This window comes from Macaca fascicularis, chromosome 1 (genome assembly GCF_037993035.2).
Source record: "Macaca fascicularis isolate 582-1 chromosome 1, T2T-MFA8v1.1".
In the NCBI taxonomy this organism is placed as follows: Eukaryota; Metazoa; Chordata; class Mammalia; order Primates; family Cercopithecidae; genus Macaca; species Macaca fascicularis.
Window position 1 is genome coordinate 100,064,054 of NC_088375.1, and position 15,833 is coordinate 100,079,886.

General features: G+C 47.1%; 1 protein-coding gene across 2 annotated transcripts in view; it reads left to right on the forward strand.

Moving 5' to 3' along the window:
- The window catches only part of F11R (F11 receptor), a 40,183-nt gene extending 26,022 nt beyond the window's left edge, over positions 1–14,161 (forward strand). Inside the window, exons 4-12 of one of the 2 annotated variants that reach the window (XM_074039148.1) lie at positions 9,021–9,089; positions 9,260–9,367; positions 9,610–9,756; positions 10,038–10,240; positions 10,409–10,511; positions 10,640–10,747; positions 10,985–10,997; positions 11,303–11,351; positions 11,488–14,161. In XM_074039148.1, the coding sequence (XP_073895249.1) occupies positions 9,021–9,089; positions 9,260–9,367; positions 9,610–9,756; positions 10,038–10,240; positions 10,409–10,511; positions 10,640–10,747; positions 10,985–10,997; positions 11,303–11,351; positions 11,488–11,523 (836 nt within the window). In that variant the 3' untranslated portion in view covers positions 11,524–14,161. Of the gene's footprint in view, positions 1–8,107; positions 8,214–9,020; positions 9,090–9,259; positions 9,368–9,609; positions 9,757–10,037; positions 10,241–10,408; positions 10,512–10,639; positions 10,748–10,984; positions 11,352–11,487 lie in introns of those variants that run through there. The other variant, XM_074039146.1, reaches the window with a different exon arrangement.
- Positions 14,162–15,833: the final 1,672 nt, after the last annotated feature.

Sequence of the window (15,833 nt, forward strand, 5' to 3'; positions counted from 1 at the left end):
CACCTCCAGGTTCAAGTGATTCTCCTGCCTCAGCCTACCAAGTAGCTGGGATTCAGGTGCCTGCCACCATGCCCAGCTAATTTTTGTATTTTTGGTACAGACGGGGTTTCACCATGTTGGTCAGGTTGGTCTCAAAGTCCTGACCTCAAGTGATCCGTCCGCCTCAGCCTCCCAGAGTGCTGGGATTATAGGCATGAGCTACTGTGCCTACCTTTGATTGTTTTCTTAGGTTATATGCCTAGAAATTGGGGTGAGATTAATTTTGATTGAGGAAAGGTATAACAGATCAATGGACATTTGAACAGGATCTTGAAAGATACATGGGATTTCCTTGCTTGTCCAATAAAGTTACATATAGCATAATAGTTTTAGAGCCTCAAAATCAGGCAGAGTTGGGTTAAGATTCCTACCTTGCTATTTGTAGCCATATGGTTTGGATTTTTTTTTTTTTGAGACGGAGTCTCACTCTGTCGCCTAGGCTGGAGTGCAGTGGCTTAATCTTGGCTCACTGCAACCTCCACCTCTCGGCTTCAAGTGATTCTCCTGCCTTAGCCTTTCGAGTAACTGGGATTACAGGCGCCTGGCATCATGCCCAGCTAATTTTTGTATTTTTAGTAGAGATGGGGTTTCACCACGTTGGCCAGGCTGGTCTCAAACTCCTGACCTCGTGATCTTCCCGCCTTGGACTCTCAAAGTTCTGGGATTATACTCGTGAGCCACTGTGCCTGGCCTGGGTCAACTGTTCTAAGCCTCAGTTTATTCATCTGTAAAATGAAATGGTAATGATAGTACTTCAATAGTACTTGTCTCATAGGGTTATTTATTTATTTATTTATTTATTTTAGAATTTAGTGAGAAAATGCATGTAAGGCCCAACCTTAATAATTTGCCACTTCTACTATTATGCCATTGGCGGTCGTAAGACCCTGCCAGATTCATGGGGAGGAAACATTTTTTTTTGAGACAGAGTCTTGCTCTTTCATCCAGACTAGAGTACAGTGGCACGATCTCCGCTCACTGCAACCTCCACCTCCTGGGCTCAAGTGGTACTCCAGCCTCCCAAGTAGCTGGGACTACAGGTATGCGCCATGCCTGGCTAATTTTTGTAATTTTTATCATGTTGGCCTGGCTGGTTTTAAACTCCTGACCTCAAGCAATCCACCCACATCAGCCTCCCAAAGTGCTGGGATTATAGGCGTGAGCCACCGCGCTGGGCCCATGGGGAGGAAACTTAACTTAGATTCCACCTCGGTCACAATGTAAGTAGAGCATGGGGGAGGAGATAAATATACAGATACATGTGGCTGTTTTGGAAAATACTATTTGCCACGGTTGTTTCATTATTATTATTCAGGTACATAGTAGTTTCCAGGAATTACATCCTACAGTGTCCTCAGTATTCGTGGGCATGCGTGACTGCAGCTGGTTAATTTTTTTTTTTTTTTGGTAGAGATGGGGGTCTCACTGTGTTGCCCAGGCTGAGCAAACATTTACTAAACGTCAACTGGTACCAGTTTTATTATGCTAAGTGTGGGATACTCAGAATATTAACACATGGTCCCGTTTCGCTTGGGGTTTACCATGGGAGACATACTTGTACACAGATGATGTCATTATAATGTAGGAATTGCTTTGACAGTGTTTTGCATGGGATAATTAAAGCCTAGGAAAGAGGCTTAGGTGAGGCTATGGTGAGGACTGGGCATGTGGGAGTTCGTTTTCCAGAAAATAATGTGGATGAATACTGCTGCCCAGATAAAGAGGGGAAAAGGGTGTTCCACATAGCAGAAATAGCATGAGCAAAGGCAGAGATTGTGAAACAGCCCAGTCTTTGCTAGGAATTTTAAGTAGTTTTGTATTGCTAGAGGGTAAATTGCAACAGTAGAGTGGGTGATGAAGATGATAACCTTATCAAAAGGTCAGATAGTGCTGGAACTTTCTTCCAGCACTTCCAGTAGGGAGAGAAGGAGGTGGGTGTTTGGCAGAATATAGGGATTATTGGAACTTTCTTAGCTTGCAGAAAAATTTGGATTTTATCATATAAGCAATGTAGAATCATCAAAAGCTTAAAGGACATGTCAGATTTGCATTTTAAGGAAGGCTGTATAGTGTAGTGTAGCATTGTATAGCCTCTGCAGTTGGACCGCATTGGTGTGAATCTGCACTACCACTTACTGTGTGGCCTTGGCCAAGCTACTTAACTACTCTGGGCCTCAGTTTCCCCATGTAAATATGGGTGATAACAATAGAATCACCTAACTCTAAAGGCTGTTGCAGGGATTAAATGATATCACATATAATATGCTTGCAACAGTGCCTCAAATACAGTATGTGCTCAATAAATGCTAGCACTTCATCCAGTAGTGGGATGGAGAATGGACTTTCTTTTTTTCTTTCCTTTTCTTTTTTTTTTTTTTGAGAAGGGTGTCGCTCTGTTGCACAGACTGAAGTACAGTGGTGCCATCTTGGCTCACGGCAAGCTCCACCTCCCAGGTTCACGACATTCTCCTGCCTCAGCCTCCCGAGTAGCTGGGGCTACAGGCGCCTGCCACCACGCCTGGCTAATTTTTTGTATTTTTAGTAGAGATGGGGTTTTACTGTGTTAGCCAGGATGGTTTCAATCTTCTGACCTTGTGATCTGCCTGCCTCGGCCCCCCAAAGTGCTGGGATTATAGGCGTGAGCCACCACGCCTGGCCGGAGAATGGACTTTCTATACATGGGCCCAAAACCTGAGCAGGCCAAAAATCTATTGATGCCTTTAACTTTGTGGCTTTTCTTGTTGTGAACTTAGAGAAAATTAAACTTGACAATGGAAAGGATGGAATTTCCTTCTATTTTGGTTTACCATGTACATCAGTAGGACATTTGTATGTGTGTGTACAGTATGGTATGTATGGGCCCAAGGTTAAGTGCAAAAGGGGGGCTGTGAGAAGGCAAGGGAAAATATAAAATAGATGAGGAGGATGGGCAGGGAAACTGTGAGTGTCCTGATACAGATTGGATTCAGTGAGAGCAAACTCCTAGCTCTGCTGGTCCATCTGTGAAGGTTCTAGAGAAGGGGCCGCCTTTCCAAGGCAGCTGCAATGACGGGGGAGATGTGGTTTGGTGGGCTGGAGTAGGTACTTTTCAGGCTTTATTTATATGTCTTGTTGAAGAAAACATTGAAGTCAGAAAGAAGTATGCGTACAGAAGGGCCTATGAGCAGATGATAATCATAAAATATACTTATTTGGGGTTTCCTGTTCAGACACTGCTCTAAGCACTTTATTTGTACAGTATTAGCTTGGTTAGTCCTCAAAACAGCCCTTTGATGTAGAAACTGTTATTATCCCCATTTTACAGATGGGTAAACTGAGATTTGAAGAGGCCAAGTGGCTTGTTCAGGTCACATAACCTAGTAAGTAACAGAGCTGGGAATTTTTTTTTTTTTTTTTTCTGAGACAGAGTTTCTCTGTTGTTGCCCAGGCTGGAGTGCAATGGCGCGATCTTGGCTCACTGCAACCTCTGTCTCCTGGGTTCAAGCAATTCTCCTGCCCCAGCCTCCTGAGTAGCTGGGATTACAGGCATGTGCCACCACGTGTGGCTAATTTTGTATTTTTAGTAGAGGCGAGGTTTCTCCATGTTGGTCAAGCTGGTCTCGAACTCCCCACCTCAGGTGATCCACCCGCCTTGGCCTCCCAAAGTGCTGGGATTACAAGCATGAGCCACTGCGCCTGGCCTTTAGACAGAGTTTCTTCTTGTTCAGGCTGGAATGCAATGGCACGATCTCAGCTTAATGCAACCTCTGCTTCCCAGGTTCAAGCGATTCTCCTGCCTCAGCCTCCCAAGTAGCTGGGATTACAGGCATGTGCCACCACATCCGGCTAATTTATATATATATATTTTTTTAGTAGAGATGGATTTTTGCCATATTGGCCAGATTGGTCTCGAACTCCTGACCTCAGGTGATCCACCTGCTTCGCCTCCCAAAGTGCTGGGATTACAGGCGTGAGCCACTACGCCCAGCCCAGAGCTGGGATTTGAACGCAGGCAGTCTGGTTCTAGGGGCCTGTTCAAGAATGAGAAGGGGAATGTGGACCAGAATGGCTGAGGTGTCCTCTGGTGAATGGGAAAGGCATGGTGGTAAGGCCGGCCTTGACTCATGATGTGATAGGCCATCACAGTAGACCTTGGGAGAATTGGCACAGTTAGGCCACAGGCAGACATAGTTAATCCTGCAACAGAGGTGGGTGGGAGGACACTAAGGTTCATGTATTCGAAACAAAAGAACAGAAGCCCAGACCAGGTGATGGCAGTGAGGATTAATGAAGAAAAAGTTAATGTGCCTGTAGCCCAATGTGTTTGTGTATATATGTGGTGTGAATGTGATGATCTGAGAGGACTCAACAAAGAACTTTTTTTTTTTTTTTTTTTTTTTTTTTGAGACGGAGTCTCACGCTGTTGCCCAGGCTGGAGTGCAGTGGCGCGATCTCGGCTCACTGCAAGCTCCGCCTCCTGGGTTCACGCCATTCTCCTGCCTCAGCCTCCTGAGTAGCTGGGACTACAGGCGCCTGCCACCGCGCCCGGCTAATTTTTTGTATTTTTAGTAGAGACGGGGTTTCACTGTGGTCTCGATCTCCTGACCTTGTGATCCGCCCACCTCGGCCTCCCAAAGTGCTGGGATTACAGGCTTGAGCCACCGCGCCCGGCCTCAACAAAGAACTTTAGCTAAACCCAGAAGTGGTGGAGGAACAACCATAAAATTCATATGTTGTGATTTGTGTGTATATGTGTGTTGATTTCAAAGGCTAGTTTTTAGTCTAATTAGATGCTGCTAATAACCCAACCCATAGGTTGGGTTCTTGGGAAGCTGACTCTGAGATGTCAATAATCATACAAGACATTTATTAGGGGGTGCACTTGGGATCCACGCCCATGGAAAGGAGGGGAAGGAAGCAAGATTGGACAGAGGGAGAGGCCAAGTTTGCGTTGTAGTCCCGGTGAGACCTCAGCCTATCCCACAGACAGCTTTGGAACAGAAGTGCCCCTACCCCCTTTTTTTTTTTTTTTTTCTGAGACCAAGTCTTGCTGTGTTACCCAGGCTGGAGTGCAGCGGTGCGATCTTGGCTCACGGCAACCTCTGCCTCCCAGGTTCAAGCGATTCTCCTACCTCAGCCTCCTGAGTAGTTGGGATTACAGGTGCCTGCCACCATGCCCTGCTAATTTTTGTATTTTTAGTAGAGATGGGGTTTCGCCGTATTGGCCAGACTGGTCTCAAACTCCTGACCTGATGACCTGCTCGCCTCAGCCTCTGAAACTGCTGGGATTACAGGCTGTTAAGCTGCCACACCCAGCCAAATAGCATTCTTAATGAGAGTTGAGTAAGAGACTTCCACAGGCATGGTGGCTCATGCCTGTAATCCTAGCACTTTGGGAGGCCAAGGCAGGAGAATTGCTTGAGTTCAGGAATTTGAGACCAGCCTGGGTAACATAGTGGGACCTGGTCTCTACAAAAAAATTGTAAAAGTTAGCTGGGCAGGTGGGGTGTGGTGGCTCAGGCCTATAATCACAGTACTTTGGGAGGCCGAGGCAGGTGGATCACTTGAGGTCAGGAGTTCGAGACCAGCCTGGCCAACATGGTGAAACCTTGTTCCTACTAAAAATACAAAAAATTAGCCAGGCATGGTGGCACGTGCCACCTGGCCACCATGTTGGCCAGGCTGGTCTCAAACTCTTGACCTCAAGTGATCTGCCCTCTTTGGCCTCCCAAAGTGCTGGGGTTACAGATGTGACCTACCGTGTCCAGCCTATACCCTTCTTTTTTGAAAACCATGCTATATGGCCAGGCGTGATGGTTCACATCTGTAATCCCAGCACTTTGGGAGGCCAAGGCAGGAGAACTGCTTGAGGCCAGGATTTCTAGACCAACCTGGGCAATGTAGCAAAACCCTAGCTCTTAAAAAAAAAAAATCCAGCCTGGCCAACATGGTGAAACCCTGTCTCTACTAAAAATACAAAAAATTGCCAGGCCCGGTGGCTCACGCTTGTAATCCCAGCATTTTGCGAGGCCAAGGCGGGTGGATCACCAGAGGTCAGGAGTTCGAGACCAGCCTGACCAACATGGAGAAACCCCGTCTCTACTAAAAATACAAAATTAGCCGGGCATGGTGGCGCATGCCTGTAATCCTAGCTGCTAGGGAGGTAGAGGCAGGAGAATCTCCTGAACCTGGGAGGTGGAGGCTGTGTTGAGTCCAGATCGCGCCATTGTACTCTGGTCTGGGCAACTAGAGCGAAACTCCATCTTAAAAAATAATAATAATACAAAAAACTAGTTAGAACTTGCTCGGTGTAGTGGTGGGCACCTGTAATCCCAGCTACTCAGGAGGCTGGGGCAGGAGAATCTCTTGAACCTGGGAGGCAGAGGTTGCAGTGAACCAAGATTGCACCACTGCATTCCAGCCAGGGCGACAGAGTGAGATTCTGTCTCAAAAAAAAAAAAAATTAGACTGGTCGCCATGGCTTACGCCTGTAATTCCAGCACTTTGGGAGGCTGCAGGGGGAGTTTGAGACCAGCCTGGCCAACATGGCGAAACCCCATCTCTACTAAAAGTACAAAAATTAGCCGGTGTGGTGGCAAGTGCCTATAATCCCAGTGTTTGAGAAGCTGAGGAGAATCACTTGAACCTGGGAGGCAGAGGCTGCAGTGAGCTGAGATAGCGCCATTGCACTCCAGCCTGGGCAACAGGAGTGAAACTCCGTCTTAGAAAAAAAAAAAAAAGTATAATAAGAGAAAAAAAAGGATATAGGAGTAACCTATATCTTGAGTCTCTTATCTATAAAGTGGGAGAGAGAATACTTATCTGGACTAATTCATAGTGTTATTTTTTTTAAAAATAAAGTTGTTTTATTTATTTATTTATTTATTTATTTATTTATTTATTTGAGACAGAGTCTGGCTCTGTCGCCCAGGCTGGAGTGCAGTGGTGTGATCTCGACTCACTGCAAGCTCTGCCTCCTGGGTTCACACCATTCTCTTGCCTCAGCCTCCTGAGTAGCTGGAACCACAGGTGCCCACCACCACGCTCGGCTAATTTTTTGTATTTTTTTTGGTAGAGATGGGGTTTCACCGTGTTAGCCAGGATGGTCTCGATCTCCTGACCTCGTGATCCACCTGCCTCGGGCTCCCAAAGTGCTGGGATTACAGGCGTGAACCACTGCATCCGGCCCATAGTATTATTATGTCAGATTGAAATACATGTATACAGACATTGTCTAAACATCAATGCCAAAATTAAAAAGGAACCTAAAGGACTTTAGAGCACATCTGTTTCATATTTCAGAGAGGAAGGGGAATCTCAGAGGTCAAGAGACCATATTCAGTTATGTGCATAATTAAGTAAAGGAAAAATGTACTTGAATTCAACAAATGTGTTTGAATTCTACATTTATCTAAGACAGGGTCCTGACTTGAAGCTATGAATAAAAGGATATTTCATGAATTTGACTTTGAAAACGTGAATGAGAATAATTGTGTAAGTGCAGGTTTGTAGCTGCACCGTGTGGTCCCAGAATCCCTGGTCACTGCTTCTTTTTTTTTTTTTTTTTTTTTTTTTGAGACAGAGTCTCGCTCTGTCACCCAGGCTGGAGTGCAGTGGCCGGATCTCAGCTCACTACAAGCTCTGCCTCCCAGGTTTACGCCATTCTCCTGCCTCAGCCTCCCAAATAGCTGGGACTACAGGCGCCCGCCACCTCGCCCGGCTAGTTTTTTGTATTTTTAGTAGAGACGGGGTTTCACCGTGTTAGCCAGGCTGGTCTCGATCTCCTGACCTCGTGATCCGCCTGTCTCGGCCTCCCAAAGTGCTGGGATTACAGGCTTGAGCCACCGTGCCCGGCCGTCACTGCTGCTTAATTTGACCTTTGTGGGTCCCTCCCGTGAACCCTGATGCATCTCCCCCATATTACTTAATTAGCCTCTTTGCTCCTCCCTCCCTCCACCCAGCACACACTACCTTTTCTTTGTCCGTCTGTCGAGTAGAATATTCTAGTGAGGTGATCTGAACCCACTTCTAGTGCCAGCTTCACCTTAGAACCAGTTGTGTGATTTTTTTTTTTTTTTTTTTTTTTTAGATTGAGTCTCGCTGTGTTGCCCAGGCTGGAGGGCAGTGGCACGATCTCGGCTCACTGCAACCTCTGCCTCCCTGGTTCAAGCGATTCTTCTGCCTCAGCCTCCCAAGTAACGGACTACAGGCGTGCCACCACGCCCGGCTAATTTTTGTATTATTGGTAGAGACGGGGGTTTCACCATATTGGCCAGGCTGGTCTCGAACTCCTGACCTCATAACCTGCCCACCTCGGCCTCCCAAAGTGCTGGGTTTACAGGCCTGAGCCACCGGGCCTGGCCCCAGCTGTATGACATTAGGCACATTTACTTCTTGTACTCTTAATTCCTCATGTAAACACGGGATAATAATACACGCCTTGCCAATCTGTCATGCTTGTTTCCAGGATCAAATGATGCAGCGTGTCATAATGTATGCAAAAACACTTTAAAAAGCACCACATGCTCCACAAATGTCGAGTATTATTATTATCCTCATTATGGCTCTGCCCTTCCCTTCCATCCCTTGCCTCCAGCCCTGCTGGCTTCCTTCCAGGATTGTCTTGACAAGTGGCTGCAATCATTTGTTGAGAAGCTTTCTCTGAATGGTGAAATGTCATTCTGGAAGCTGCCCTTGGACTAGTAGAAATCTAATTAGATTATTGGGAGTCACAGGGAGAAAAATTAGAAGCAAAAGAAGCTGCATTTGAGAGATTTCCATTGATAAAAGAAGTATTAGCCTGCAATTGTAGCAAAAAGCACTTAAAGAAGACATTTAGGATCATGGTGACAAAGTGTGAGAGTCAGGAGGAGCATGAGTCTGGAATCCCTTCCGCTTAGGGTCTGTGAGTGGAGAAGCCCTGTCTGCTGGGTCTGTGCCTCCCTCTTCCTGGCATTTCTCTGCTCACTCCTGACAGGGCCCACCTCTTTCTTTCTCCTCAGGCTCCCTGGCATTGGGCAGTGTTACAGTGCACTCTTCTGAACCTGAAGTCAGAATTCCTGAGAATAATCGTGAGTTGGGAGGGGCTGTGGAGGGTGGCTCTCGAGGGTGTGAGGGTGAGTAGTTGCCGGCCGTCTGGGGACCTAGAGAGCACCCAGCCCAGCCTGCAGTTTAGGGCTGTTCCCCATCTCGTGTATTTGCTGCTGATTCCTCCTCTGGCTCATTTTGACCCTGTCTGCAGCTGTGAAGTTGTCCTGTGCCTACTCGGGCTTTTCTTCTCCCCGTGTGGAGTGGAAGTTTGACCAAGGAGACACCACCAAACTCGTCTGCTATAATAACAAGATCACAGGTGAGTTGCTTCTCCTCCTTCCTGATTGCCTAGGTTGTGGAGGGGTTATCATGCCTGGATTCTACGATCCAGGCTTTGTGCCCTTATCCCAGGGCATACCCTGGGGCTCAAGTCCTCATGGCCTTCCCACTCCCCTTTCTGGGGGAAGAGGAGAGCACTTGCGTACCTTGGATGCCCCCTTCATCAGCTTCCCTTAGCTCTCCAGTTCACTCTGTCCTCGCCCTTGCCTCCTCTTGTGGTAGCTTCCTATGAGGACCGAGTGACCTTCTTGCCAAGTGGTATCACCTTCAAGTCTGTGACACGGGAGGACACCGGGACATATACTTGTATGGTCTCTGAGGAAGGCGGCAACAACTATGGGGAGGTCAAGGTCAAGCTCATCGTGCTTGGTATGTGCCACATATCTTCTGGGTGGGCCTGGAGTTAGTTACTTCCCATAGCAGGCTCTGCTGAGCTTTGGAGCTCTTTGATGGTGAGAATGCCCACAGGTGGGGCTATTCAGAGTCCTGGAGCTGCCAGAGAGGGGATAAGCCCTGGTTAGGTGGCAACCAGGGGCATGGTGAGGGTGGGAGGCTTGAGCTGAGTAGATGGGGGTACCATTCTAGTTGGTTACTTAGACTCAAGCAGCCCCCACCCTGTACTCAGCACCTTCTGTCTTTCTCTTCCACAGTGCCTCCATCCAAGCCTACAGTTAGCATCCCCTCCTCTGCCACCATTGGGAACCGGGCAGTGCTGACATGCTCAGAAAAAGATGGTTCCCCACCTTCTGAATACACCTGGTTCAAAGATGGGATTGTGATGCCTACGAATCCCAAGAGTACCCGTGCCTTCAGCAACTCTTCCTATGTCCTGAATCCCACAACAGGAGAGCTGGTATGGATGGGGTGGTGGTGAAAGATGTGTGGGGCATGCAGTTATAGAACCCCAAAAAGTGGGAGGAAGAACAGGCAGCAGGGTGAACTTGGGTTTGGCGTCAGGAGACATTAAAAAATGGCTATTTTGCTTCTTCAAGCAGGAAGCCAATTTGTTTTCCTCCCTCAGGTCTTTGATCCCCTGTCAGCCTCTGATACTGGAGAATATAGCTGTGAGGCACGGAATGGGTATGGGACACCCATGACATCAAATGCTGTGCGCATGGAAGCTGGTGAGAGTTAGGGCTTGAGCCCAGACCTGGGGTGGGGATCGGCGTCTGCTTTTCATCCTGCCATTGGTGATCCTGTTGGTACCGTGAGTGAGTATCCTGGTGCTTGACTTCTCATTTGTGTCTCACAGTGGAGCGGAATGTGGGGGTCATCGTGGCAGCTGTCCTTGTAACCCTGATTCTCCTGGGAATCTTGATTTTTGGCATCTGGTTTGCCTATAGCCGAGGCCACTTTGACAGTAAGTATCTGCCCCCAGAGGCTCTCCTTTGTACTGCCCCCATCCCAGGGCCTGGCATGGGTGTCATCTGAGTACTGACCCTGATACTGTGCTCATGTGTGTGGGTGTTGTCCCCTGGGGAACACTGATCACCCATCGAACACACACCTTGGGAAGATGAGGCCTGCCCCTCCATCTTCCCAAGCCATGCTGTCTTCTGTCCTGCTGTCACTCATGATCCCATTTCTTCTCTTTCAGGAACAAAGAAAGGGTGAGTGAGGTGCTGTCCTGGGGTTCTCCAAGTTTGAGAGCAGGGATGCATGCCGTTTGAAGCTGAAGTGGGCCCGGGGGAATGGGTTGAAGGCAGAAGCAACCAGTTTGGAGGGAAGGCATCTGGATATCCAGCCCTTTCTCTGTGCCCTCGGCCCTGGGCCTGTCCTGTTTCCCCCCACCCATGCCTTTCTGCTGCGCACTCTGTGCTTCTGTAGCATTCTCGGTTCTGGCCTTTAAAGTTGGCAAGGAGAGGTAATAAGCACCTAGGTGGCTGAGTGTCTCTGTCTTCTGGCTTGTTCACAGGACTTCGAGTAAGAAGGTGATTTACAGCCAGCCTAGTGCTCGAAGTGAAGTGAGTATGCCTGCCCTGGGCAGGGGTGGGCTACCTGGGGCTGGAGTGAGGAGATTTCTAGCCCATGTTTATGTGTTTTGGGGATTATCAGCTAAAGAAGACTATTGAGAGTTGACCGGATGTTTTATTTCTGCAGGGGGAATTCAAACAGACCTCGTCATTCCTGGTGTGAGCCTGGTCGGGCTCACCGCCTGTCATCTGCACTTGCCTCACTCAGGTGCTACCGGACTCTGGCCCCTGATGTCTGTAGTTTCACAGGATGCCTTATTTGTCTTCTACACCCCACACGGCCCCCTACTTCTTAGGATGTGTTTTTAATAATGTCAACTATGTGCCCCTTCCTCCTTCATTCTCTCCCTTCCTTTCCTACCACTGCTGAGTGGCCTGGAACTTGTTTAAAGTGTTTATTCCCCATTTCTATGAGGGATCAGGTAGGAATCCTGGGTATGCCATTGACTTCCCTTCTAAACAGACAGCAAAAATGGTGGGGCTCCCAGGAATCTGCTCTCAACTGCCCACCTGGCCGGCAGGGATCTTTAAATAGGGATCTTGAGCTTGGTTCTGGGCTCTTTCCTTGTGTACCGAGGACCGGGGCCAGCTGTTCTAGAGTAGGGATTAGAGGCTAGAGCAGCTGAAATGGTTGTTTGGTGATGACACTGGGGTCCTTCCATCTCTGGGGCCCACTCTGTTCTGTCTTCCCATGGGAAGTCCCTCTGCCCTGTCCTCCTCTTGAATACAAGCCGCCTGACATTGACTGTGTCTGTGGAAAATGGGAGCTCTTGTTGTGGAGAGCATAGTAAATTTTCAGAGAACGTGAAGTGAAAAATATTTAAAACCACTGCTCTAAAGAAAAGAAAACTGGAGGCTGGGCGTGGTGGCTCACGCCTATAATCCCAGAGGCCGAGGCAGGTGGATCATCTGGGGTCAGGAGTTCAAAATCAGTCTAACCAACATGGAGAAACCCTACTAAAAATACAAAATGAGCCAGGCATGGTGGTACATGCCTGTAATCCCAGCTGCTCGGGAGCCTGGTAACAAAAGCGAAACTCTATCTCAAAAAAAAAAAAAGGGAAAGAGAATAGAAAAGAAAGCTGGAGCTGGTGGCTCAGGCCATCACCCTTCCCTTGGCTGGAACTATTGGACAGACCCTTTTGAGATGTGCTCGTGGTGCTATGGAGATGTGTGTAGTGGTCTTAGCTCTTTGTTGAGCCTGTGTGTGTGTTGTGCGGTCTTAGCTGTATGCTGAAATTGGGCGTGTGTTGGAGGGCTTCTTAGCTCTTTGGTTAGATTGTATTTCTGTGTGTTTCTATCAGCTGGATGTTGCTGGAAATAAAACCTTGGTTTGTCAAGGCTCTTTTTGTGGGAAGTAAGCAGGGGAAAAAGTCTTTGAGGGTTCCTGGGCTCCTTTGTACAACAGGAAAATGCCTCCAAGCCTTGCTTCCCAGCAACCTGGGGCTGGTTCCCAGTGCCTGGTCCTGCCCCTTCCGGGTTCTTATCTCAAGGCAGAGCTTCTGAATTTCAGGCCCTCATTCCAGAGCCCTCTTGTGGCCAGGCCTTCCTTTGCTGGAGGAAGGTACTCAGGGTGAAGCTGATGCTGTACTTGGGGGATCTCCTTGGCCTGTTCCACCAAGTGAGAGGAGAAAGTACTTACTCTTGTACCTCCTGTCCAGCCAGGTACATTAACAGACCTCCCTATGGCTGTAGGAACTACTGTCCCAGAGCTGAGGCGGGGGGATTTCTCAGGTCATTTGGAGAACAAGTGCTTTAGTAGTAAAGTAGTAACTGCTACTATATTTAGTGGGGTGGAGTTCAGAAGAAATTTGAAGACCAGATCATGGGTGGTCTGCATGTGAATAAACGCGAATGAGCAGGACAGGCCTGGCTATCATTGCTTTCCTCCTCCCCATTTGGACCCTTTGCCCTTACATTTTTGTTTCTGCATCTACCACCATCCCACCAGTCTATTAACTTAGCAAGAGGACAAATAAAGGGCCCTCTTGGCTTGATTTTGCTTCTTTCTTTCTGTGGAGGATATACTGAGTGCCACTTTGCCCTATCCTATTTGGAAATCCCTAACAACTGAGTTTTCTATTAAGGATCCAAAAAGAAAAACAAAATGCTAATGAAGCCATTGGTTAAGGGTCACATGCCAATAAAAAATAAATTTTCCAGAAGAAATGAAATCCAACTAGACAAAGTAGAGCTTATGAAATGGTTCAGTAAGGATGATTTTTTTTTTTTTTTTTTTTTTTAAGACGGAGTCTCACTCTGTCACCCAGGCTGGAGTGCAGTGGTGTGATCACCCATCTTCCAGGTTCAAGCCATTCTCCTGCCTCAGTCTCCTGAGTAGCTGAGACTACAGGCGCATGCCACCATGCCTGGCTAATTTTTGTATTTTTAGTAGAGACAGGGTTTCACCATGTTGGTCCAGCTGGTCTCAAACTCCTGACCTCTTGATCTACCTGCCTCGGCCTCCCAAAGTGGTGGGATTACAGGTGTGAGCCACCGTGCATAGCCAAGGATGAGATTTTTAAAGTATGTTTCAGTTCTGTGTCATGGTTGGAAGAGACAGTAGAAGGGATATGGAAAAGGTCATGGGGAAGCAGAGGTGATTCATGGCTCTGTGAATTTGAGGTGAATGGTTCCTTGTTGTCTAGGTCACTTGTGAAGAATATGAGTCAGTTATTACCAGCCTTGGAATTTACTTCTATAGCTTACAACAGACCTTTTGAACTGGAAAACACCTTGTCTGCATTCACTTTAAAATGTCAAAACTGATTTTTGTAATAAATGTTTATTTTTCACATTGAGTTTGTTTAAATCCTGAAGTTCTTCCTTAAGAGAATTGGGACTCCTAGAGTGATTGGACATTCGAAATATTCCTGATAGTCTTGTTAATGAAGAGATTAGGATATCTTTCCATTACCTTGATAATTACATTTTAATTTAGCTTTTTTCATTGGCCTGTGTTTGAATGCAAATAACCCCAAAATGGACATTTCCTATGTTAAAGTGACATTTAGGGGATAGAAAATGAGAGCAGTTCCATGGATTTTGGTGTTTCCCCTGAGACATGAACTCAGCATACTCTGGGATAAAATGATTGAGTGTTAAGGATGTGTTTGTTGTTCCTGTCGTTTTTTAATTTTCTTCAGAGTATACAACATGGTTTGATATGCATATACATTTGTGTAATGATTGCCATGGTCAATTAACACATACATCACCTCCCATGATTTTTTTTGTTTGTTTTGTTTTTGTTTTTTGTTTTTGTGACGGAGTCTTGCTCTGTTGCCAGGCTGGAGTGCAATGGTGCGACCTTGGCTCACTGCAACTTCCACCTCCTGGGTTCAAGCAGTTCTCTTGCCTCAGCCTCCCGAGTAGCTGGGAGTACAGGCATGCGCCACCATGTCCAGCTAGTTTTTGTATTTTCAGTAGAGACGGGGTTTCACTGTGTTGGCCAGGATGATCTCGATCTCTTGACCTCGTGATCCGCCCGCCTCGGCCTCCCAAAGTGCTGGGATTACAGGCATGAGTCACCGCACCCAGCCACATCACCTCCCATGTTCTATCTTACATATTCAGAACTTGTTCATCTTGTAACTGAAAGCGTGTACCCTTTGACCAACATTGTTCTTCCTGTCTTAACAGGATCTACAGTTCAAGGACAGGGATAGGGGAGGGGATAGTGGAGGAAAATGGAGTTAGTCTGTTTCTAAATGAGGGGACAGTATGTTTCTTGGTACATGAAGACAGCTTAATAAAGTAGACAAATGAAGAAAAACAATTTACATTAAAAAATATCCAATTCTTTAGCTTTTCCAGCTTATTACCCCTTTTCTGGTACTAGCTATGGAAATCTGATATGAAATGGAACATTTTTTCTTTTCTTTTTTCTTTTTTTTTTCTTTTTTTAGACTGAATCTTACTCTGTCACCCAGGCTGGAGTGCAGTGGCACGATCTCAGCTCACTGCAGCCTCGCGCTCTGAGTTCAAGCGATTCTCCTGCCTCAGCCTCCCGAGCAGCTGGGATTACAGGCACCTGCCACCACGCCCGGATAATTTTTTTTTGTAGTTTTAGTGGAGATGGGGTTTCACCATGTTGGCCAGACTGGTTTTGAACTCCTGATCTTGTGATCCACCCACCTCAGCCTTCCAAAGTGCTGGGATTACAGGCATGAGCCATCGTGCCCAGCTCATTTTTTCTTACTACTATCATCCGTTAACTTATTTACTAGGTATTATTACTATCTCTGTTTCTCAGATGGGAAGAGAGGCAGAGAAATGCTAAGGAATTTGCCTAAGTTCACACAACCAGTCCTAGGCAAATGGTAGGTCTGGGATTAAGATCCTGGGGAGGGGAGGTTGGGTAACCTATATCCTGCTCAGTGACCCAGAATGGAAAATAATGCAGGAGGAGGAGCTGGAAACAGAAGTTAACATTTTTTGTAGAGGTGGGTATGTGGGTTTGAGGAGAGAGAA